The following is a 25,038-nucleotide window of genomic DNA, read 5'->3' on the forward strand; positions in this document are numbered from 1 at the left end:
CCCTCCTCCACCTGACCCTCCACAAGCTGTCCCTCCTCCACCTGTCCCTCCAAATATTGTCCCTCCAAATATTATCCCTCCACTGCTTGTCACTTAATCCTCTACTAACCTACCTCTTGCCCCTGATTATCATTATTCCATAGAATCCACTGGGATCTTACTTTTTAGATATTTGGTAATCAGTCTATAAATCACATTGGGAATTTTTTTGGAAAAGTGTTTGCAAATTGACAAGCCTGTTCAGGAGAAGAGAGAGGTTAAAAGTTGCGATTCTCCAGAACCTGCAGCTTGATTTACGCTACTCCACACAAAAAGCATCTCAGCCTTGGTATCCTTGCTATTTTAAGGGTTTGTTGGATTTGCACATAATTGTTCAATAAACTTGCCATTGTTAATGTTGGAACCTAACACTGTAATTATCTTTTAATGAGGTGATAATTGCTGCAATGTCAATCAACTTCTCAGAAGGCAACTATTTAAACTGTTCAATCTCTTCTTGGAGACTTTAAGAAGTTAAATTTTAAAGCTTCCTAGTTTTAGGTTTAAGGTATTTAAGATTTAAGATGATTGCCAAAAGAAACATTGCAGACATGAGAAATTTCTTCACACAGCAAGTGGTTAGCATTTGGAAAGCACTGCCCGAGAGTGTGGTGGAGGCAGGGTCAGTCAAGTGGTTAGGACCTGGAATGCACTGCCTGAGAGTATGGCGGAGACAGGGTCAATTGAGTGGTTAGGACCTGGAATGCACTGCCTGAGAGTATGGCGGAGACAGGGTCAATCGAGTGGTTAGGACCTGGAATGCACTGCCTGAGAGTGTGGTGGAGACAGGGTCAATCGAGGGGTTAGGATCTGGAATGCACTGCCTAAGATTGTGATGGAGGCAGGGTCAATTGAGTGGTTAGGACCTGGAATGCACTGCCTGAGATTGTGATGGAGGCAGGGTCAATCGAGGGGTTAGGACCTGGAATGCACTGCCTGAGAGTGTGGTGGAGACAGGGTCAATCAAGTGGTTAGGACCTGGAATGCACTGCCTGCAAGTGCAGTGGAGACAGGATCAATCGAGTGGTTAAGATCTGGAATGCACTGCCTGAGAGTGTGCTGGAGACAGGGTCAGTCGAGGTTAGGATCTGGAATGCACTGCCTGAGAGTGTGCTGGAGACACGCTCAATCGAGGCATTAAAAAGGGAATTGGATTATTATCTGAGAAGGAAGAATGTGAAGGGTTACAAGAAGGCGGCGTGGGAGTGACACTAGGTGCTGATTCATAGAAACTAGAACCAGGCATGGGTCATTCAGCCCTTTGTGCCTGCTCTGCCATTCAATATGGTCATGGCTGATCGTCTGTCTCAACACCATAGTCCAACTCTCTCCCCCATACTCCTTGATGCCTTTAGAGTCTAGAAATCTATCTATTTCCTCCTTACATATATATTCAGTGACTTGGCCTCCACAGCCCTCTGTGGTAGAGAATTCCACAGGTTCACCACCCTCTTGAATGAGGAAGTTTCTCCTCATCTCAGTCCTAAATGGTCTACCTTGTATCTTGAGACCGTGACTCCTTGTCCTAGGCACCACGACCCCTCAGCCAAAGGAACCATCATCCCTGCATCCAGTCTGTCCAAGCCTGTCAAAATTTTATACGTTTCAATGAGATCCCCTCTCATTCTTCTAAACTCCAGTGAATACAGGCTTAGTCGGCCCAATCTCTCCTTGTGCCACAATTCTGCCATCCCAGGAATCAGTCTGGTGAGCTTCGCTGCACTACCTCTATGGCAAGTATATCCTTTCTTAGATTAGGAGACCAAAACTGCACACAATACTCCAGGTGTGGTCTCACCAAGGCCCTGTACAGCTGCAGTAAGACATCCTTGCTTCTGTACTCAAGTCCTCTCGCAATGAAGGCCAACATACCATTTGCCTTCCTGACTGCTTGCTGCACCTGCACGCTTGCTTTCAGTGATTGGTGTACAAGGACACCCAGGTCCCTTTGTACATCAACATTTCCCCATCTATCACCATTTAAGTAATACTCTGCCATTCTGTTTTTCCTACTGAAGTGGTTAACTTCACACTTATACTGCATCTGCCATGTATTTGCCCACTCACTCAACTTATCTAAATCGCCTCGAAGCGTCTTAACATCCTCCTCACACTCACATTCCTACCTAGTTTTGTGTCATCAGCAAACTTGGAAATATTACATTTGGCCCCCTCATCCAAATCATTGATATATATTGTGAATAGCTGGGGCCCAAGCACTATCCCTGCGGTACCCCACTAGTCACCGCCTGCCATTCTGAAAAAGACCCACTTATTTCTACTCTGTGTTTCCTGTCTGCCAACCAATTCTCAATTCATGCCAATGTATTACCCCCAGCCCCGTGTGCTTTAATTTTACACACTAACCTCTTATCAAAAGCTTTCTGAAAATCCAAATACACCACATCCACTGGTTCTCCCTCATCTATTCTGCTAGTTCAGTCAAAATATGTAGATATGACGGGCTGAATGGCTTCCTATGCTGTAACAATTCTGTGATTTTTTTTATCTTTACTTATCTGTCTTTTTTTTCTTGTCCCTCTCTCTCTCTCTCAACCCATCTTTCTTTCTCTCCATTTCTCTTTCTCTCCTGGCTTGACTTTAATTCACCTGATTTCCTTCTCCGTCATTCCCCTGTTTCTTAATCCACTGGGAAAGGATTTCAAGCTGAAGGGTGCAGGGAATTGGTCTACTGACCGGTCATCCCATGGGTTGCCTTGTTCCAGCAAGATTTTGGGCCATTGTTTCTCTAGAAACTGTTAGTTACAAAAATAAGCCCTAAAGCTAACCATCAGAACTGTTCACTTCCCACTGATAAATAACAGGTGTTGTTCTAGGCTGAGTCATATTCACCATTTTGACTGTAAATACTACATCTGGAAGAGCTTTAGTTTCAAATTATCCTGAACCCTGGCGTTTTTTGCCGAGGACTTTCTCAAAACTTGACAAGTAATTCAAACAAGGCTATTTAATTCCTTGGCATTTGCTTCAGGTTAAAGAGGCTCAAGAGTTAGTGAAACATTTGGATAATTGGCCTATTTAACCCAGTGCCTCCTATTACATTACCAACCAATAATACCTCTTTATTAGGCATCTTAAAATTGTAACTTGTATTACTTAATGTTTCTATGGCTATGGGTCAGCGTGTAAAGGTTTTTTCTTTTCCTCTGAAGTCTATTTATTGTCTGTCTTTAGTTTGTTAGACACAGTGCTCACTCTAGTGTGAGCCCCTTCAGAGACCAAGCAGCTTATCCTCATGAAGCTGAGCCCCAGTGTCATACTGAATTGATAGAAGAGTTTCACTTCTTTTGTCAAGATTCCAACTTTGAAGCTCTGTCTCTAAAGGAGTTCATCATATTGCCAGTGCCATGTCAGATAAAATTAGCCTGCTTTAAACAATAGGGACTCCAGTTACAAAGCCCAGAAGGGTTTCCTAGGGCATTCCCACAGGCAGGAAGAGCATGTCTGCAGCCGTGTATGTCTTCCCCTTGCTCCACTAGTGTCTGACTCAGATGAGCTTTGGCATCATCACAGTGAACTGGATGATGATGCAGAGGACCTGGAACTCAAACCGGACAGTTTCTCATTATCAAACCCCCCAATCTGAAGAAATGGGTGAGAGGTTAAAGACCAAATTATGGGTGAAGCCAGAGGACCTGTTTCACCTGAATAAAAGAGACAAATGCACAGGTGCTAAGCTACCAATCTTTTATTCTGCTCACAGGAGCCTGGAGTCTATGAGCCTGCTCCTAGTGCTTATGGTAATCAATCCATTTCCCATTAACTCGTAGGTCCAATTTTATCAGCAGGAATCGATGCCATAAAGGTTTGGAGCAGGCTTACACATTCACTCTGACTCACATACTCACTGGCTTGCATACTCACACTGGCTTGCACACTCACACTGGCTTGCACACTCACACTGGCTTGCATACTCATTGGTTTCCTGTCTCACTGGTCTCCTGGAATCTGTTTAAAGGAAGCTTTAAGAGGAGATTCTTCTGTGTCTCCAGCCATCTGTACTGTAGTGCCAGAGCCCGGAAAGTGTGGGAAAATCAGAGTTGGGGAGAGTCAGTGCCCTCAATAGTAAAGGAATCCTCCTGGTTTTCTGATATTTGCTACACTGGTTCAGATGGGTCAAAACCCAAGAAAATCTCTGACTCAATAACGTTTGATATCCTGAAAAATTTAACAATTTTCTAAGTCACCAGTTTTATTATTTCACAACCTTTCCAAGGTTCTAATGTTGGAATGATGCCAATGTTGCCAGCAATCTGGTTCTGCCCAAGGCTGCGGCCACAAGGAGGGGCGGGGGTTGGGATGGAATCAGGAGCAAGGGTACAGAGCTGTGGTGGGCTCAAGGTAATGGCTTCACACTTCCCAATGTTTGTAAAACAGCAGATTCCGATTGACCGGAAACTTCCAGCCAATGGTCAATAATTGTTTCCCAAGTCTTACACTGGAAAGCCCTTTCATTATGTTTTCATTCATCTCTGAACTGGGCCTCACATTTCCATCACCCACAAATCTGGATGCCAACGGTAACTGCACCAACCTTGTCTGAATGCTTGCCCACTTCTGAATGACAGATTGCACCTAGATGATCTTGAACACCAACATATGACCTCTGAATGTTCCTTGGATGTCTTTCGTTATGAGGTAACCCCTGAGGGGGGCACTATGGGGAGTTGTTTACTAATTGCTTCAGACCTCACAGCTGTAAGTGTTTTTTTTGTTTTAAATATCAATGTGGGTAGTGCAAATGTGATCTAAGTGGTATTACTCCTTTAAGAGGAAATGCTAATATCCACTGAGGCTCAGCCATATTGCAAACTGGTCAACTTGAAACAGAACTCCTTCATTGTGCTTCTGGTCACCAGTAAACAGGTAGGCAGGTGGAGGTCTGCTCCACAAATACATTTCTTCTCTTTTACATCATGTCTATTTTAAAGGAAGTGTCCTTCACTGTGTGAATTGTTTTGGATTCTGCTCTATTTGAACACATTTTGCTTGTTTCTTCAGCTTGGTAGTCCCCAGCAGAAACCCAAGCGCTTGCGGCTGCTAGTGGATGTCTCTGGCAGCATGTACCGCTTCAATGGAGTTGATGGCAGACTGGAACGCTCCATGGAGGCAGTCTGCATGGTTTTGGAAGCCTTTGAAAATTATGAGCATAAATTTAAGGTAAAGGTCACTCTTAAACACAACCAGCTGATTTAGCGTTTTGGAATGTTGATGCCAACCTTTGACTCAAACAGCACAGGAGGAGACCATTCAGCCCTTTGTGCCCGTGTTGGCTCTTTGAAAGAGCTAACCAATTACTTGCCCTTTTCCCTAGCCCTGCAAACACTTCCCTTTTTGTCCTTTTGAATGCTGCTAAGGAATCTGCTTCCGCCATCCTTTCATGGAGCCAAGGCAGAAAATGGAGTTAAGATATATTTGAGTGATGACCTAATTGAATGGTAGAACAGGCTTGCAGGACTGAATGGCCTCCTCTGCTTCCTATGAGTAATTTGGGAAAAAGCAAAACTTAAATTGTAACAAGCGACCAGTTCAAATAATGTGATGTTTTACATGGTTGTAAAGGTACTAATGATTGCTCTCGTCCCCTCATCCCATATCCATACTCCTTCCCTCCAATAGTGGGGATGATGTTCTGTCTTTCAGAGGAAATGTTTGCTAGGGTGTACTGTTTGAAGAAAAGCAGAGATGTAGTTAATGGACCTTCATTTCTCAATCCACACCACCAAAACAGATTATTTGCTTTGCAACCTCATTGCTATTTGTGGGAGCTTGCTTTACACCATTTGGCTGTCATGTTTACCTCCAAACAGCAACAAATGGATGTTGAAAGTGATGTTCAGTCTCAAGGATTGTGACATGCTGCCAGCTGTTCCCTCAGACTCCTTAATGCATAAGTTCATATGAGTTCCTTTTATCTTATTGAACTTAATGTCCTCTGCAGCTGCTTGTCAGTGATGACTGCCAAGTGCAAATCCAAAGAATAAAATATTAGATTTTAAAAGATTTTAATAACACAAACCCCGTGAATAAACTTCATATTATATTTTCTTTTCCTTTTAAGGATCACATGCATTAATATATTCAGAAATCTTTGATTGTGCCAGGACAGGTTTAGAACGCAGTTAAGGCTGGAAGGAAGATAAGGGTGAAGCGTTTGCAACAATCTTCAGCCAGAAGTGCCGAGTGGATGATCCATCTCGACCTGCTCCGTAGGTCCCCAGCATCACAGATGCCAGTCTTCAGCCAATTCGATTCACTCCACGTGATATCAAGAAACGGCTGAAAGCACTGGATACTGCAAAGGCTATGGGCTCTGTCAATATTCCAGCAATAGTGCTGAACACTTGTGATCCAGAGCTTGCCGCGCCTTTAGCCAAGCTGTTTCAGTGCACTTACAACACTGGCATCTACCCGGCTATGTGGAAAATTGCCCAGGTATGTCCTGTACACAAAAAGGACAAATCCAGCCCGGCCAATTCCCGCCCCATCATCAGGAAAATAATGGAAGGGGTCATCAACAGTACTGTCAAGCAGTACTTACTCATCAATAACCTGCTCGTTGACGCCCAGTTTGGGTTCTGCCAGGGCCACTGAGCTCCTGATCTCATTACAGCCTTGGTTCACACATGGACAAAAGAGCTGAACTCCCAAGGTGAGGTGACAGTGACTGCCCTTGACATCAAGGCCACATTTGACCGAGTGTGGCATCAAGGAGCCCTTACAAAACTGTGTCAATGGGAATCAGGGGAAAACTCTCCATTGGTTGGAGTCATAAGTAGCAGAAAGGAAGATGGTTGTGGTTGTTGGAGGTCAGTCATCTCAGCTCCAGGACATCGCTGCAGGAGTTCCTCAGGGTAGTGTCCTCGACCCAATCATCATCAACTGCTTCAGCAATGACCTTCCTTCCATCATAAGGTCAGACGTGGGGATGTTCGCTGATGATTGCACGATGTTCAGTACCATTTGTGATTCCTCAGATACTGAAGCAGTCCGTGTCCAAATGCAGCAAGACCTGGACAATACCCAGGCTTGGGCTGACAAGTGACATGTAACATTCGTGCCAGGCAATGACCATCACCAACAAGACAGAATCTAACCACCGCCCCTTGATGTTCACAGGTATTACTATCACTGAACCCCCCACTAGCCTGGGAGTTGACCAGAAACTGAACTGGACTAGCCATATAAATACTGTGGCTACAAGAACAGGTCAGATACTAGGAATCATGTGGCGAGTAACTCACCTCCTGACTCCCCAAAGCCTGTCCATCATCTACAAGGCATAAGTCAAGAGTGTGATGGAATACTCCCCACTTGCCTTGATGTGTACAGGTCCCACAACGTTCAAGCTTGACACCGTCCAGGACAAAGCAGCCCACTTGATTGGCACCACATCCACAAACATTCACTCCCTCCTCCACCGACGCACAGTTGCAGCAGTGTGTACCATCGACAATTTGCACTGCGGGAATTCACCAAGGCTCTTTAGACTGCACCTTCCAAACCCACAACCACTACCATCTAAAAGGACGAGGGCAGCAGATAGATGAGAACACCACCACCTGGAGGTTCTCCTCCAAGTCACTCACCAACCTGACTTGGAAATATATCGCCGTTCCTTCACTGTCGCTGGGTCAAAATCCTGGAACTCCCTCCCTAACTGCACTGCGGATATACCCACATCGTATGGACTACAGTGATTCAAGAAGTTAGCTCAGCACCACCTTCTCGAGGGCAACTAGGGATGGGCAATAAATGCTGACCCAGCCAGTGACACACACATCCTATGAATGATGGTCTTGGCTTTATAAATAGGAACATTGTTTACAAAAACAAGGAAGTCATGTTAAACTTTACAGATCACCAGTTCGGCCTCAGATAGAGTATTGTGTAAGACCAAGATGTCGAGGCCTCAGAGATGGTGCAGATGAGATTTACCAAAAAAATCCCAAGAATGAGGAACTTCAGTTAATGTGGAGAGACTGGAGAAACTGGGTTTGTTCTCCTTGGAGCAGAGAAGGTTAAAGGAGAGACCTAATAAGGGTATAAAAAATTATGAGAGGTTTTTACTTGAGCAAGTTGGGGGAAACAGTTTACTCTAGTGAGTGAGTCAATAACTGAAGGTCTCAGATTTCAACTAAGAGTCAGAAGAACTAGAGAGGAAATGAGAAATGTCTTCACATACAGGGTTGCTGTGGTATGAAGCACACTACCTGAAAGGGTGCTGGAATCACATTCCATTAGAAACTTGTACAGGGCAATTGGTCATGTACATGAAGAGCCCTAACTTGCGGGATGATGGGGAAAAGGCTGGGGCTGAATTGGACAGCACAGCCGCAACAGACCAAATACTCACTTCTGTGTAGGATTCTGTGGCAGAGGCCAATCTCAGTCATTTGTGCACTTGGAAATTAGAACATTTCTGTTCCCCCTCACCTTGCAAATCCTGATTTGAAAATGGCATTGGTTGCAAGCTTCAATTTCCATCAACCTTATTGGGTGAATAAGCTCAGGCGGATTTCTGATGCTCAGTCCCAGCTGCTAAGATCCCAGCCAAGGAGTGCAGGAGTTGGAAATGTTTAGTTCCTAACATGACTTGAGGTGCAGCAGCAGCAAAATGGAGGCTATAAGTTAACACATCCCGACATCCAGATCAGATAGGTAATCTTCCCCTTCTCACTTGATAGCAGTTGGTCAACTGAGTGGAATTGTGGGAGCCATCACAGTGCCAGCTAGCAATCTCCAGCTCAATTGGCATCAGTCCTATAGTTTCACTCAAGCTGTCCATAAAGATAAATGATTTTGATGTGGCAAGTTGCAGCCAGGAGGATAGATTCTGTACTTTGGCCCCAGGGGTATATTTTGATCAGTCTGCTTCATTCCAATCTGACCTAGGTGTGTTGGATGATGGCACTGGTCAGAAATGAAACACACTCGATTCCCCAGAACTATCAACCCCTTATTCTTCTCAAATGCAAAGGGGGTGAAGGGAGAAGTGGACTCTTTGCACTCTGGTTGGAGATGGCTGCTGCCGCAAATGGACAATGGCCTGTGTGCACACAATGTGCTGGATAACAATTGAACAGACTACTTGCAGCCTGCAGCATTGACTATCAGAACTTTCACACAGCAAGGGTTGTGCTTGACATACGCTCCCAACAGATTCCATTAAAGAACTAGCAGCAAGCTAGGACCGGATTTAAAAGAAAGCAGGGACCCAAGACGAGTTCAAAAAGAAGTTATTAACTCACTTCATCAAGTTAAACTTCTCATTCTCCAATCCTACATCTGTATTTTATCCCAACTTGCCATATCCAATCCCCACACAGACATATACACACACACACCCTAGCAAACGCTTTTACACTCCAACCCCCACATGCACAAACACTCCGACCCCCACACACACACACACACACTCCAACCCCCACACACACTCTCCAGCCCCCACACAGACTCTGTAACCCACACACACACGCTCCAACCTACACACACACGCTCCAACCCACACACACACTCCAGCCCACACACACACGCTCCAACCCCCACACACACTCTCCTACATACACACACACATGCTCCAACCCACACACACACATTCCAAACCTCACACAGGCATAGACACACACGCAAACCAATAAGCGCACATATACTCCAATGCACACATGCACACACACACACTCCAACACCCACGAACACTACACGCGCACACACATTCCAACCCAACATACAAACGTTGAAACACACACACACATGCATTCCAAGCTACACACACACACACACACACACACACATGCACACACACACTGCAATCCACATGCACACGCACTCTTACCCATACCTAACCACATGCACGTGCACTCCAACCCACACACACATTTCAACTCTCACACACGCACATTCTTAATTCACACACATGCTGACCCATACATATACAATGTGTACACATGCAAAACAACTTTAAGCTGCTGCTGACATTTTCTTCAAATTCCCACCCTCACAACGCTGAATCTGAGGAAACTGCATAACTGCTCAGAACTTGACAAGGAGTGAAAATCAATTCTAAATAATAAGCAGGGAGCAGGAAGAAAATGTGGCAATCCTTGGGGTGTCCAATCTGGAACTCTACTTGTTTAACTTCTATAACTGGTTCAAGAGAGAAGGATTTAACTAGGCAGTTCATGGGGACACAAATTAGCACATAATTTAATGGGATAAATAGCCTGTTTTTAAGATGGAACACTGCAATTCTATGTTGGCATGAAATTGTTTGAATGGATTTAATAGTCATATGTAACTGATGCAGCCAGAACATCCAGATTGGGTGAATCCAAACAAGTCCATCTTTATATGAATCTGGCCTATTGTGTACAGACTACTCTGTAATGTGTGTGATCAGTGGCCCCACCCAGGCTCAGCTGCACAATTTTTTGGCTCACTTTGGTGTTTTATCGCAGCAAGTGCGCAGATGATGAATGACTTATCCTGTGGGATCCCTCAATTAAAGCTGTGTGATAATAGTTCTCTGTTTATACTGGAGCTTCTCTATGTGTAATTACTGTGTAGCTGGAAGCTATTGAAGTGATTACAGTAGGGAGTAGAGTGTTTTAAAAAAATTCTCAGGATGTGGAAGCCACTGGAAAGGCCAGAATTTATTGCCCATCCCTAATTGCTGTTGAGAAGATGGTGGTGAGCTGCCTTCTTGAATACCACTGAATAGCTTGGTAGGCCTTTCCAGAGGGCAGTTAAGGCTTAACCACATTGCTGTGGGCCTGGAGTCACATGTAGACCAGACCAGGTAAGGACGGCAGATTTCCTTACCCTAAAGGACACCAGTGAACCAGATGGGTTTCTATTACAATCCGGTAATTTGACGGTTATTGTTACTAATAGAAGCTTTTTTATTCCAGATTTATTTATTTAAATTTAAATTCCCCAATTGCCCTGGTGGGATTTGAACTTGTGTCCTCCGATCATTAGTCCAAGTCTCTAGGTTATAAATTCAGTGACGTTAGTGTTATGCCACTGCATCCTTACTGATGGATTTCTGTTAGGCAAAGCTATCCTTCTTTTGTATGGCTGCGTATAGAGCAACATCGGTAATGTTACATCAAGTTGGTCAAGCCAGGATATTAGTCAAGAGAAACGGTGTGTATTGCTGTAATACCTCCTTCGTATTTATGAGCTGTTATGTGTTCCATGGTGTGTTCTGAGTGACCATAGTAGTACACAAGAGAGTTTTTAATTTTCTATTTGTGCAACCAGGTATCTGTATCTGCCATGGTTTGTACGGATGTGCTTTATGGATGCTTATGAGCAAGGCTATTGAAGGTTATGAAATGGTCAATGGTTGCAGAACAGTAAAGATCTAATTGAAAGAGGGCACAGGCTAAAGGAGTTGAATGGCCTCCTCCTGTTCCTGTTTTCCTTGGAGCAATCATCTAAATGGAGATGGAAAGAGCAATGATGGATAGAGGAGCTTAGTTGGAGAAGCTGCCCAGGACGACTATGTTCGGGCAGTAACACAGAAATTAGTAACTGACATGAGGATGAATGAAGGCAGCATGTGCCACTGGGTGGGTTTGAAAGATGGACAATGGTAACATACATAACAGGGAAATGATGAAAAGTGAATTAAGGATGTATGAAAACATAGACATTTAATTTAGAAAATTTGAATGAAAGGATGCAGTTTGGAGATCCCAGTTTAAAAACCTTTTAAAAAATGATAGAATTTACATTGCTATAGCACCTTTCATAACTTCAGGACATCCCAAAGCACTTCACAGCCAATAAAGTACTTCAGAAGTACTTATTTAGAAGTACTTATTTATTGAGGTAATGTAGGAGGCATAACCATTTTTGAAGAGCAAGATCCCACAAACTGCAATGTGATAAATACCAGATAATCTGTTTTTGTGATGTTGATTGAGGGGCGCCGCAGAGAACTCTTTACCAAATATTGCCAGGGGATCTTTTGCATCACCCCAAGAGGATAGATGGAGCCTCAGTTTAACACCTAATCCTAAAGATGGGACCTCCGACAGTGCAGCACTCCCTCAGTACTGCACTGGAGTGTCTGCTTAGATTATGGGCTCAAGTCTCTGATGTGGGGCTAGTCATCTCAAACTTCTGACTCCAAGGCCAGAGCGCCACAGCTGAAGTTTTAATTGAATTGAAGCCAGGTTGTGACAGCCAATATCTCTTTATTTAATTCAAAGTGAATGCACGCATTTGAAACATTGTTCCAAATTTTCTGAGTTCAAAGGCATTCACCATTATTAGTGTCTAGCTACCCTGTCAATTTGTGGTGAGGAAGAAATACTCCATGAATTGTGAATTGACCCAAGTTGCTAAATGATTTGAGCTGTTCCACCATTAACCTCGCGAAAAACAGGAACTCACCCTCAACCTCCCCACTGGCATCATGAAGTTGCTCAATTTGCACATTAATTGGTAATTCAACACACAACAGAAAGTTAAGGCTAGTACTTAACATAAGGACCCTTTTAATGTTAGAATTTATATTCCTATTGTGCATTCAACCTCTCTGACCCAGAAAGGGAACAACTAAAACTGCGGAATGTCATTCCTGCAGGTGACAAGTAGTTCTTAGAAGCATATACAATTTCAAAAAAAATCTTATTTTCCCATTGTCTCTCTTTCTCTCTCAATCTGATTTTTCTCCCCTCTCTTTATATTCAATTTGACTCTAATGTACCTCATTACCTTCACCTTTGTTTTTCTGTTTCTTTCTCAATGAAAAGGTAGAAAGAATTTGCATTTATATAGCACACCTCAGGATCTTGACAAACCCTGAAACATTTCATACTGTGTGACATGTAGTCACTGTTGTAATGTAGGCAATTTGTACACAGCAGACACCCTCAAACAGTGATGTGATAATGACCAAATAAGAGTTTATTTCAGTCATGTTGGCTGAAGAATCAACATTAACCAGGACACTGGAAAGAAATCACTGTTCTTCATCAAAACAATGTCATGGGATCTTTTACGTCCACCTGAACGGGCCTCAGTTCAATGAAGAAACATAGAAATTGGGGACAGGAATAGGTCATTTGGCCTTTCGAGCCTGCTCCGCCATTCAATATGATCATGGCTGATCCTCTTTCTCAACGCTGTACTCCAGCACTCTCCCCCTTCATGCCTTCCAAGTTCAGAAATCTATCAGTTTCCTTCTTAAATATATTCAGTATCCTGGCCTCCACAGCCTTCTGTGGTAGAGAATTCCACAGGTTCACCACCCTCTGAGTGAAGAAGTTTCTCCTCATCTCGGTCCTAAATGATCTACCCCGTATCCTGAGACTGTGACCCCTTGCTCTAGAACCGCCACCCCCCCTCCCCACCCCCCAGCCAGAGGAAATATCATCCAGTTTGTCCAGCCCTGTCTGAATTTTATATGTTTCAGTGAGATCCCCTCTCATTCTTCTAAACTCCAGTGAATACAGAAACAAAAACAGAAAATGCTGGAAAAACTCAGCAGGTCTAACAGCATCTGTAGAGAGAGTCATAAGGACTCAAAACGTTAACTCTGTCTTTCTCTCTACAGATACTGTTAGACCTGCTGAGTTTTTCCAGCATTTTCTGTTTCTGTTTCAAGTTTCCAGCATCCATACTATTTTGCTTTTATCCAGTGAATACAAGCCTAGTCAGCCCAATCCCTCCTCATACAACAATCCTGGCATCCCAGGAATCAGTCTGAACATTTGCCATACAAAGGACCGAATGACCTGACCCTGCTCCTATTTTCTATGTCTCATTGAAAAGCATCCCATCAGCACTGCACTAGAATGTCAGCCTGGATTATGCGTTCAAGAATCTGGAGTGGGACTTGAACCCACAGCCTTCTGACTCAGAGTTGAGAGTGTTGCCACTGAGGCACAGCTGACATTTGTTCCCAGCAACTAATAAATTGCCTTCTTTCTTATAAACTCATGGTTAATTTTTTACTCTCCAAAAAAAATGTTGCTTGAAGTATAAGCAGTAAAACTTGAATCCTGAAGAGGAGGAATGAGTTGTTCACACTCAGACACTGAGCTGGGACCTGTTGCAGATCATGAAATAGAGAATTAAACAATGAGAGGGAGGATAGCAGAATGGCACCGCTCCCAAACTGGAAAGTTAGTGCTCACCACAGCCAGAAATTAGGCCCAGCATCCAGTATATCCTAATATCTGCTTTTGTGTCTTGGTGTCAAATTTTGTTTGATATCATTCCTGTGAAGTTGTGGTTTTATTAAAAGGCACTATATAAATGCAAACTATTGTTGTCGAATGCTATATTCCCAACTTTATTAATTTGAAGGAATAGATTAAGATCATCCCTTTGGTTATTTTCCTTCTCTGATCAGCTGGCCCACTGTTCTGAGGGCAGCTGATGGGATTGGTAGCCAGTGCTGCCCTAGAATGGACAATCTGATGTGCATGAAAACAAGCCAGAGGTCACTCTTCCCAGGTCCATGAAGAAGCTCCTGGCCTCTGTTCATCAGCTTCCCCACAGCAAGGCAGCTGTGACCAGGAGCTGAGTAACACGGATCTTGGGTCCCATCATTACACCAGCTCTACCATTAATATACAACCAAACGTAACGTTAAAATAGTGACTTGCAAATAATGTGCTCATACTGCTATCCATGGTCAGTTAATGAGCATCAAAAGATCTTATATAAAAACTGAAAATGCTGGAAACAGCAGGTCAGGTAGCTCTGTAGATGAGAGAAAGAGAACTTCAAGTCAATTACCTGTGCGATAATTCTGGTAACGGAATTGGGAGTCACAGGTACAGACGGTATTGACTGGGAGACACAGGGAGACGGTATTGACTGGGAGACACAGGGAGACGGCATCGACTGGGAGACACGGGGAGACGGCATTGACTGGGAGACACGGGGAGATGGTATTGACTGGGAGACACGGGGCAGACGGTATTGATTGGGAGTCACGAGGCAGACGGTATTGACTGGGAGTCACGGGGACAGGCGGTATTGATTGGGGGACACGGGGCAGACAGAATTGATTGGGAGTCACGGCAGATGGTAATGATATCAAGTCGCAGGGGCAGACGGTATTGATTTCTAGTCGCAGGGGCAGACGGTATTGATTGGGAGACACGGGACAGACGGTATTGATTTCGAGTCATGGGCAGACGGTATTGAATGGGTGTCAGGGCAGACAGTATTGATTGCGAGACACAGGGGCAGACGGTATTGATTGCTGGACACGGGCAGACGATACTGATTGGGAGACGGGGCAGACGGTATTGTTTTCGAGTCACAGGGGCAGACGGCATTGATTGCGAGACACAGGGCCAGACGGTATCAGACTCATAGACTCATGGATGCCTACAGCACGGAAGGAGGCTATTCGGCCCATAGTGTCCCACCACTCAACAAGGTTCTGGCTACACTAACCCCATTTTCCAATGCTTGGCCCATAGCCTTGGAGCCTATGGCAACACAAGTGAATATCTAAATACTTCTTAAATGTTACGAGAGTTTCTGACTCAACCACCCTTTCAGGCAGTGAGTTCCAGACTCCCACCACCCTCTGGGTAAAAAAATTCTTCCTCAGCTCCCCTGTTAGCCCTCTACCTCTTACCTTAAATCCATGTCCCCTGGTTACTGACCCCTCCACTAGTGAAAAAAGTTCCTTCCTATTTACCCTATCTATGCCCCTCATAACCTTATACACCTCTATCAGGTCCCCTCTCAACCTTCATTGCTCCAAGGGAAACAACCCCAGCCTATCCAATCTTTCCTCATAGCTCAGACCCTCCAGCTCAGGCAGCATTCTGTTAAATCTCCTCTGCACCTTCTCCAGTGCAATCACATCCTTCCTATAATGTGGTGATCAGAACTGCACGTAGTACTCCACTTTTGGCCTAACAAGCATTTTATACAGTTTCAGCATAACCTCCCTGCTCTTATTTTCTATGCTTCAGCTAATAAAAGCAAGTATCCCATATGCCTTCTTAACCACCTCATCTACCTGCCCTGCTACCCTCAGGGATCTGTGGATATGCACACCAAAGTCCCTCTGATCTTCAGTACTTTCCAAGGTCCTACTGTTCATGGTGTAATCCGTTGCCTTGTTAGCCCTCCACAAGTGCATTACCTCATACTTTTCCGGGCTGAATTCAATTTGCCACTGCTCCGCCCACCTGACCAGTCCACTGATGTCCTACTGCAGTTTACACCTATCCTCCTCACTGTTTACCATCCTACCAATTTTCATGTCATCCGTGAACTTCTTGATCATACGCCTACATTTAAGTCCAAATCATTTCATACACCAGAAACAGCAAGGGCTCCAGCACCAAGCCCTGTGGAACTCCACTGGAAACAAACTTCCAGTCACAGAAACATTCCTCTACCATCACCCTCTGCTTCCTGCCTCTCAGCCAACTTGGAACCAACATGCCACTTTGCCTTGGATCCAATGAGTTCTTATTTTCTGCCATGAGGGACCTTATCAAAAGCATTGCCAAAGTTGCTCAATATTGATTGGGAGTCACAGGGGCAGACGGTATTGATTGGGAAACAGGGGCAATGGTATTGATTCAATGTCAAGGGCAGACAGTATTGCTGGGAGCCAGGGGCATAGAGTATTGACTAGAGCCACAGGGGATGATGGTATTGATTGGGAGACACAGGGGCAGACGATATTGATTGGGAGACACAGGGGCTGACGGTTATTGATTGGGAGACACGGGCAGGCAGACAGTATTGATTGGGTGTTGCAAATTCCTCAAAAGATGGATTTGTTTAAGTAGTTGCAAAGGAGAATATTTCAGGGCTATGGGGAAAGAACAGGGTTTGTCGGACTAATAGGAATGCACTCTCAAGGAGCAATTGGCCAGGTGGCCAACTCTTGTGCTGTTTTATTCTGTGAAGTATACATTCAATTGCCTTGTAAAAGTTGGTGTTAAATCAGCTTCATCCACCCTTTCAGGGAATGCATTTCAGATTATAAAAATTCTTTGCATAAAATACTGTTTAGCCCCACCTCTGGCCCTTTTGGCAAATGATTTTAAATCTCTGACATCTGCATACTGAACTTCCTGCCTGTGAAACAGTTTCTCCCCATCTACCTGATGAAAACTGCCTATGATTTTGAGCACCTCGATTAAATCTCCCTTTAACTTTCTCTGCTCCAAGGGAAGCGACCCCAGTTTCTCTAGTCTAACCATTCTTTGCTACCATTCTAGTAATTCTCCCTTGAACCCTTTCCAAGACCTTGCCATCCTTCCTAAAAAATTGGATACAGCACTCTAGCTGAGGCATAGCTAGTGTTTTATAAAAGTTACTATGTTTTTGCCATCTGTTTACAAAGCCAGAGATCCTGTCTGCTTTTTATAACAGCCTTCTGGACTTAACCCCGCCACTTTCAAAGATTTGAGTATGTGAACCCCCAGGTCTTCCTGTTTCTGTAACCCCTTTATTGGTGTATTTCCCATATTTTGTTTAATCAACTTTAAGAGAGACAGTTACTGGGAGTAAAAATCAGAACAGATCATTGGCAACACAATCTTTACTTCAGGAGTTTATACTAAATGTTGGGATTGCTGAAGAAAACTCGACAGGACCATTACCCTGGCGGCCTCGTCAACATTTACGCCATCTGATTTGATGGTCTGTTTTATCTTTTCAGTATGACATTATTGGTCACTCGGGAGATGGATTCAACATCGAGTTAGTCAGGAGTGAAAAACTCCCGGGAAACAACAAGGAGAGACTGCAGGTTATGAAGGTAATTTGTTTTGTTATTTGATGATCATTGAAGTGGATTTCTATTGTTGAGATTCACTTCATTGGTCAGTGAACCAGCACCACACAAAGCATCAAGCTGAGATCAATTTTTGCTTGGCAAGGGTATAAAATGCTATCGAGTGAAGGCAGGTAAATGGAGTTCAGATACAGATCAGCCAAGATCTCATTGAATGGCAGAACTGACTCAAGGAGCTGAATGGCCTCTTTTTGTTCCTCTGTACATCAAGATACACCGCCCAATTCTGACAGCACACAGGGAGGATATAGCTTATGAAGCATAGAAATAGGTGTAGGCCATTGAGTCCCTGGAGCTTGTTTTAATATTCACTGTTACAAATGCAAGACTTTATAAGACAGCCATGTTTTAAAATGTCTCCTTTAATTTAAAGTGAAATAGAATGTCCTGGATAGGGGGAACGATGAGACCATACTAAACTCTGCCCAGAGATAGACCCATGTGATTTGATTCTCATGGGGAATGAGGCCCATGCTGAAACTTATAGGAAATCAAGTGCCAGTTTTCACAGCTTGACGCAGAAGAGCTGGTCTTTCTGGTAGTTACACTCAGACTTAGAGAGCTGCAGAGGGAGACAGAAACAGCTGGTGCTGTGAAAATCGGAGGAAAAGGCTATTTTGTGTTAGTCAATGCTGATGGGAGCTGGTTCTCTGTTCAAAGAGACAGGTCTTGTGGAGATTTAAGGACCAAGGAGTCTCTGGAGTGGGACTTGATTCTGGAAGTCCGTTCGATGATACTCAGAAGACTGAGTGGAACAACTTTCAAATGACACTGGAAGACTTGTCCTGAAAAGATGGGAGGAGTTTGAAACTGAATCTGGAAGGCTGCACATTAGCTGGGGTCGTAGCATAATGTCCAAATGAGTCATAATGTAACTTTGGTGTGTTAATTAGTTGATTGAGAAGTATTGTCTCTGTAGCTTGCTTTATTAGTTGACTGTTAAGTAATGTTTGTTTTCTGTTGATTTTAGTTTACTTGTTACAGTAAAAGTCTTAAAATATAAAATCAAGTCAAGCAATTCTTTCTATTGTCACTGGGAAATTCATCTCTTTTTAAAAATTATCGGTCTCCATGGGGTTGTAACAAACTGGGGACTTGTCCAGGATTTGAATTCAAAGGAATACGCTGGAATTTTCGAGAGTTTAAATACACAAGATTTTGTGTTTACCTTTGTTGTATTCATTCAAAAGTTAACATGGCTAAGTTTAATGCTGTGGCATTCCTGGAGAGACAGAAGGAGATGACCTGTCTGTTGGTGCCTTGCAACAGTTGACAAATGTTAATTTGAAAGCTGTGACAGAGAAATTAGAAGTTGACTTGTACATAGGGGCTCAAGGCAGAGATTGTTGAAAAATTGGCTCAGCACTTGAACTTTGAGGAAGAGAAGGTTGATCCTGATAGCACTCAGGTTGAGATAGCTAGAATTCAGTTACAAATGAAGCAACTTGAGTTGAAGTCAGAATTGAAAAAACTTGACTTCAAGAAAGAAATGAAAAACTTGAACTTGAATTTCACGGAGAAAAAGACAAGGAAGACCTTGAATTTCAAAATGAGAAAGGAGCAAGGAAATTTAAACCTGATAGAGACAGACTTAGACTACACAAAGAGGTTGGCAGTGTAACTTGAGGATGACCCAGATTTAACTTCTGGTTTTGATTTGGCAAGAAATATTCACCTGGTGCCTCAGTTCAGTGAGGGAGGGGTTGAAATGTATTTTCCGGCCTTTGAGACAATTGCTACAAAACTGCAACTGCCAAATGCAAGTTGGACTATTTTATTGCAGAGTGTTTTTGGTGACTAAAATTCAGTGATAAACTGCTCTTCTCAATGCCTATGAGTTAGTGCCGGAGGCTAACACACAGAAAGTTAGAAATTTAAAGAAGAAATTGAGCCAGACTTTTGTGAAATCAATAATCTCCATCAATTTCACTCTGATTCCCATCAGTAGTCTCCGTCAATTTCACTCTGATTCCCAATCAATAATCTCCATAAATTTTTCTCTGATTCCCAATCTACGACCTCCAACGATTTCACTCTGATTCCCAATCGATAATCTCCATCAACTTCACGCTGATTCCCAATTGATAATCTTCGACGATTTTACTCTGATTCCCAATCAATAATCTCCAACGGTTTCACTCTGATTCCCAATCAATAACCTCCATCGATTTCACTCTGATTCCCAATCAATAATCTCCGACGATTCCACTCTGGTTCCCAATCAATAATCTCCACCGACCCTTCCCTCTGTTTTCTAATCAATTGTCTGCTAATCGCTCTGTGAGGTTCCCGGTCAGTGCTCACTGACTGTGCAGATCAGGATTTACTGCAAGAGACTAGCAGCACTTATTCAATCACCGTTAGCAGTCAGCATGTAAATAATGTTGGAACTTAGTCATCTCCTAAATGACTTTTTTTTGGTTGTACCTACCTTCTATGGCAGAACATGAAGGTTGGACTACATTTACAAAACCAAGGTATTTTTGAACATGACCCGGGCCTGCTCACTGCTTTTGTTGAGATTGTACTTGTGGTCTGACACTGACAAATACAATTTCTTCCTTCTTTAGACAATGCATGCCCATGCCCAGTTTTGTATGAGTGGCGACCATACTCTTGAAGGAACAGAGCACGCAGTCCAAGAGATTGCCAAGGAAGAGGCAGATGAACATTTTGTCATTGTTCTGAGTGATGCTAACCTGGAGCGATATGGCATAAACCCTGCAAGGTTTGCCCAAGCCTTGACTTGCAACCCTCAAGTTAATGCTTTCGCCATTTTCATTGGATCTCTGGGTGACCAAGCAGAAAGGTATTTACGCAAAAATTACGAACTTTGTATGTTGTTAGCTGTTATTCAGCATATTTCACATATACACAAGAAATAGGGATCACCAATGTCCATCACCAACAATGGCTCAGTAACACTGCTTCTGGCCGAGTCCTGAAGAACACATCTTTCAGACTGGCCCTGCAGCAGGTGGTGAGAATATGGACATGAGGGAAAAACCAAACTGATCTCATCCTCACTAATCTACCGGTCACAGATGCAGCTATTTGTGACAGTATTGGTAAGAGTGACCACCGCACAATCATTATGGAGATGAAGTCCTGTCTTCACACTAAGGAACCCTCCATCGTATTGTGTGGCACCATCGCATGCCAAAGTGGGTCAAGACTGGGCATCCATGAGACTCTGTGGGCCATCAGCAGCAGTAGAATTGTACTCAACCATAATCAGTAACCTCATGGCCCAGCATATCCCCCACCCTACCATTACTACCAAGCCAGGGGATCAACCTTGGTTCAATGAGGAGTGTGGAAGCACATGCCAGGAGCAGCACCAGGCATACCTAAAAATGAGATCGCAACCTGGTGAAGCTACAACACAAGACTATATGCAGGTTAAACAGCGAAGCTGCACAGATAGACAGAACTAAATAACGATCAGATTAAAGCTCTCCAGTCCGACCATATACTTGAAAGTGTGGAAACTTAAACAGCTAACCTGAACATCCCCGTCCTCAACGATGACAAAACCCAACACATCAGTGCAAAGACAAGGGCGATCCATTTGCAACCATCTTCAGCCAGAAGTGTTGAGTCAGCACTTTGGGGGCAGATAGCATATGGCAATGTTACTGGACTAGTAATCAAGAGGCCCGGACTAATACTGCAGAGAAATGAGTTCAAATCGCACCATGACAACTGGGGGAGTTTAAATGTAATTATTTAATATAGAATGAAAAGCTAGTCTCATTAATAATGATCATGAAATTGCCAGCACTTAACCAAGTGTGGCATCAATGATATTGCAGCTAAATGGGTATCAGGGGAAAACAGTCCACTGGTTAGAGTCATACCTAGCACGGAGATAGATGATTGTGGTTGGTGGAGGCCAATTATCTCAGATGTTCAGTACCATTCGCAACTTCTCAGACATTGAAGCAATCTCTGTCACATGCAGCAAGACCTGAACAGCATTCAGGCTTAGACTGATAAATGGCAAGTAAAATTCACACAACATAAGTGCCATGCAATGATCATCTCCAGCAGGAGAGAATCTAACCATCTCCTATTAACAGTCAATAGCATTCGCACCACTAAATCTCTCACCAGCATCCATTGACCAGAGACTTAATTGGATTAGCCACATAAAAATTCTGCAGCAAGTAGTTCACCTCCAGACTCCCGAAAGCCTCCTGTTATTAACCAAGTGGAATGCTTTGTTCTGGATGGTGTCAAGCTTCTTGAGTGTTGTGGGTGCTGCACTCATCCAGGCAAATGGGGAGTATTCCATCACACTCCTGACTTGTGCCTTGTAGATGGTGGACAGGCTTTGGGGAATCAGGAGGTGAGTTACTCGTCACAGCATTCCTAGCCTCTGACCTGTTCTTGCAGCCACAATATTTATATGGCTAGTCCAGTTTTGTTTCTGGTCAATGGTAAGCCCCCAGGATGTCGACAGTGGGGATTCAGCGATGGTAATGCCATTGAACCTCAATGATTAGATTTTCTCTTCTTGGAGATGGTCATTGCCTGGCACTTGTGTGGCATGAATCTTACTTGCTACTTATCAGCCCAAGCTTGAATGTTGTCCGGGTCTTGCTGCATATGGACTTCACCTGCTTCATATCTGAGGAGTTGCATATAGTACTGAACATGGTGCTATCTTCACTTCTGACCTTATGATGGAGGGAAAGTCATTGATGAAGCAACTGAAGATGGTTGGGCCGAAGACACTACCCTGAGGCAGTGATGTCCTGGGACTGAGATGATTGATCTCCAACAGCCACAACCATCTTCCATTGTGCTAGGTATGACTCCAACCAATGGAGAGTTTTCCCCTAGTTCCCATTGACTGCAATTTTGCTAGGGCTCCTTGATGCAAATGCTGCTTTAATGTCAAGAGCAGTTAGAGAATCAAGCAAGCAGATAGAGTTAATGTACACCAGCCATGATCTAATTGAATGGCGGTACAGGCTTGAGGGGCTGAATGGCCCATGCCTGCCCCCATGTTCCTAACTTACAAGTTGAGAAACAGGCTTTACCAATTCCTGTGCACCCTGGTTGTACATTCTGAGGGGTTCAGACAAAAAGCTGGGTGTAAATCACACATCGGTGCAACCGCTGGTCACAAAGCCCCCTCATTGTGTCAGCCTTTGTGGGTTTCTTTTGCATAACAGATAAATTTTCATTCGTATCTTGTACCTTGATGAGTAAAGTGATCAGACCCCTAACCTAGTAAATTGTAGAGATTGTTGGATAAGAAAAACTTGTATTTGGCATTCTAGGTAGTTTTGTTTTGGTTCACAGGTCTGGTTAAAAACATTGAGTTTTATAATAGATAATGATTTGGTATAACCAATACAGGATTCCTAGGTTCAATCATAGTTGAACAGTACTTAAGCTTCTTTTGTCCAAGGCTGCCACTGGCCTTTTGTGAATTGAACTATGTGGAGTGATTTCTGTAGAGGCAGACTTGTTTGAAAGGAATTTGCTATTCAGTGCTCTGAGTGCTTCCTCTCACTGCTACTTATCATTGCCAGAATAAAATGTGAAAGAATGGCATGTATTGTAAGTTATACAAGAACCCAAAAAACTTCCTTTTTCAAAAAAAACTTTCAAAGCTCTTTCATTTTTCTGCAGACCGTGTAATTTGCAATGTTAATTTGTTCTGAAACCTAGGCTACAGCAGACTCTGCCAGCTGGGAGGTCCTTTGTTGCCATGGACACAAAGCAAATCCCACAGATTCTACAACAGATCTTCACATCCACGATGCTGTCAACGGCCTAAGGATTGTCCCAGTAAGAGTGATGTGCACCAGGCGATGGTGGGAAAAAATACACTCAAGATTAATTTATCTCCATTCACAGGCAGCGGCTGGGCGCCTATACAATGAGTGCAATGACCCTTCTATCATGTTTAGTTGGCGGGAAGGTCACAATCCCGGGGGAGTTGGGACAATGATGGGAAGATTCTCTGTGACTAACCATGTTTTACACAGAAGTGAGGATTTGAGCGCTTTTAGCAAAATATGGACTGGTGACAAATTTTCCTTCCATCTCTTTCTTTCCTTACAGACAGGTTGTTAAATTAAAGAGCACCCGCACAATATATAGATACGCTGTTAATTGCTATGAAAATATAGTCTTACTTTTAAATTACTTTTATTAGTCTTCTCCAAATTCCAGAAGAAAGAGTATTAAACCCTTATTTTGATTTTGGTGACTTGAAAAACAGTTTAAAGTACTCTGATTTCAGAATGAGATGCATCCCTGCAGCTAGAAGCTAATGTTGGAAAGACATTCAAGGCACATGATGGATTTATGGCCCCTTCAGTGACCTTTCACTAAAAGCCATCCATGTCCAAGCCACTGAAGGATAGGAAGGAATTCCTCTGTTCAGAGTGAAACCTGGTGAAAACGTACATAAAGCTAAGAGGGAAAGAGACCTGATGATGTAAAGCACACTGGCAGCAAGGGTTAGTGTCACTGAAAGGGGCAGAAGTTGAGGACTACACAAGTGACATGTAAAATAAGAATCAATAGGTGTCAAAGCAAAACGAATATAAAAAGAACTGTGGGTCACCTAGACACTCTTACTCGGTTCTTCCTTCACTAGCTGTGCTGGATAACTCTGTGACTATCTACTACCAGGGTAGCTATCTGCCGATAGATCATCTCTCTCCACACTTTTGTTTCTGCCTGTCTCCTCTCAAATGTTTTTCCCAGAATATGTGCATGTGCTCTGGCTGAATATTCAAAGGGTCGATGTTGGTGAGACCCTTTTCACAGCATGTCCACTGATTATCATTGATCTTCAGTGAGTTGGATCTCTGTATTAAATCCAGTGCGTGAAGAGAGACTCAGGAATTAATCTGTAAAAATATTAGGATGTAATTTACACACAAGGTTGCTTGGAATATCAGGAAGGTAAATGATATATTGATCAAAAGATAATTTCATTTGTAACATATATATACAGAATAAAGTTCAACCTGTTTATCATCTCACATACAACATTATTCCCCAAGGTTTATCATCATTTCACGTGCAGTCTAAACACCAGTGCTCGTGACCAGGTTTGACTGGGTATCATTCCACAATTCTCAACGAAGAGTTGACACACTTAGGTTTTCATAGGTTTGTGGAATTTACAGCACAGGCAGAAAGCC

General features: G+C 43.4%; 1 protein-coding gene across 2 annotated transcripts in view; it reads left to right on the forward strand.

Annotated features, from left to right (window-relative positions):
* vwa8 (von Willebrand factor A domain containing 8) overlaps positions 1 to 24,876 on the forward strand; it is a 474,906-nt gene extending 450,030 nt beyond the window's left edge. For both annotated transcript variants that reach the window (XM_041211497.1, XM_041211499.1), the window contains 4 exons: positions 5,062 to 5,220; positions 17,729 to 17,827; positions 20,434 to 20,672; positions 23,549 to 24,876. In XM_041211497.1, coding sequence (XP_041067431.1) covers positions 5,062 to 5,220; positions 17,729 to 17,827; positions 20,434 to 20,672; positions 23,549 to 23,657 — 606 coding nt within the window. In that variant the 3' untranslated portion in view covers positions 23,658 to 24,876. The remainder of the gene's footprint in view (positions 1 to 5,061; positions 5,221 to 17,728; positions 17,828 to 20,433; positions 20,673 to 23,548) is intronic.
* The last annotated feature ends 162 nt before the right edge of the window (positions 24,877 to 25,038 follow it).

Source organism: Carcharodon carcharias, chromosome 18, assembly GCF_017639515.1.
Source record: "Carcharodon carcharias isolate sCarCar2 chromosome 18, sCarCar2.pri, whole genome shotgun sequence".
Classification (NCBI taxonomy): Eukaryota; Metazoa; Chordata; class Chondrichthyes; order Lamniformes; family Lamnidae; genus Carcharodon; species Carcharodon carcharias.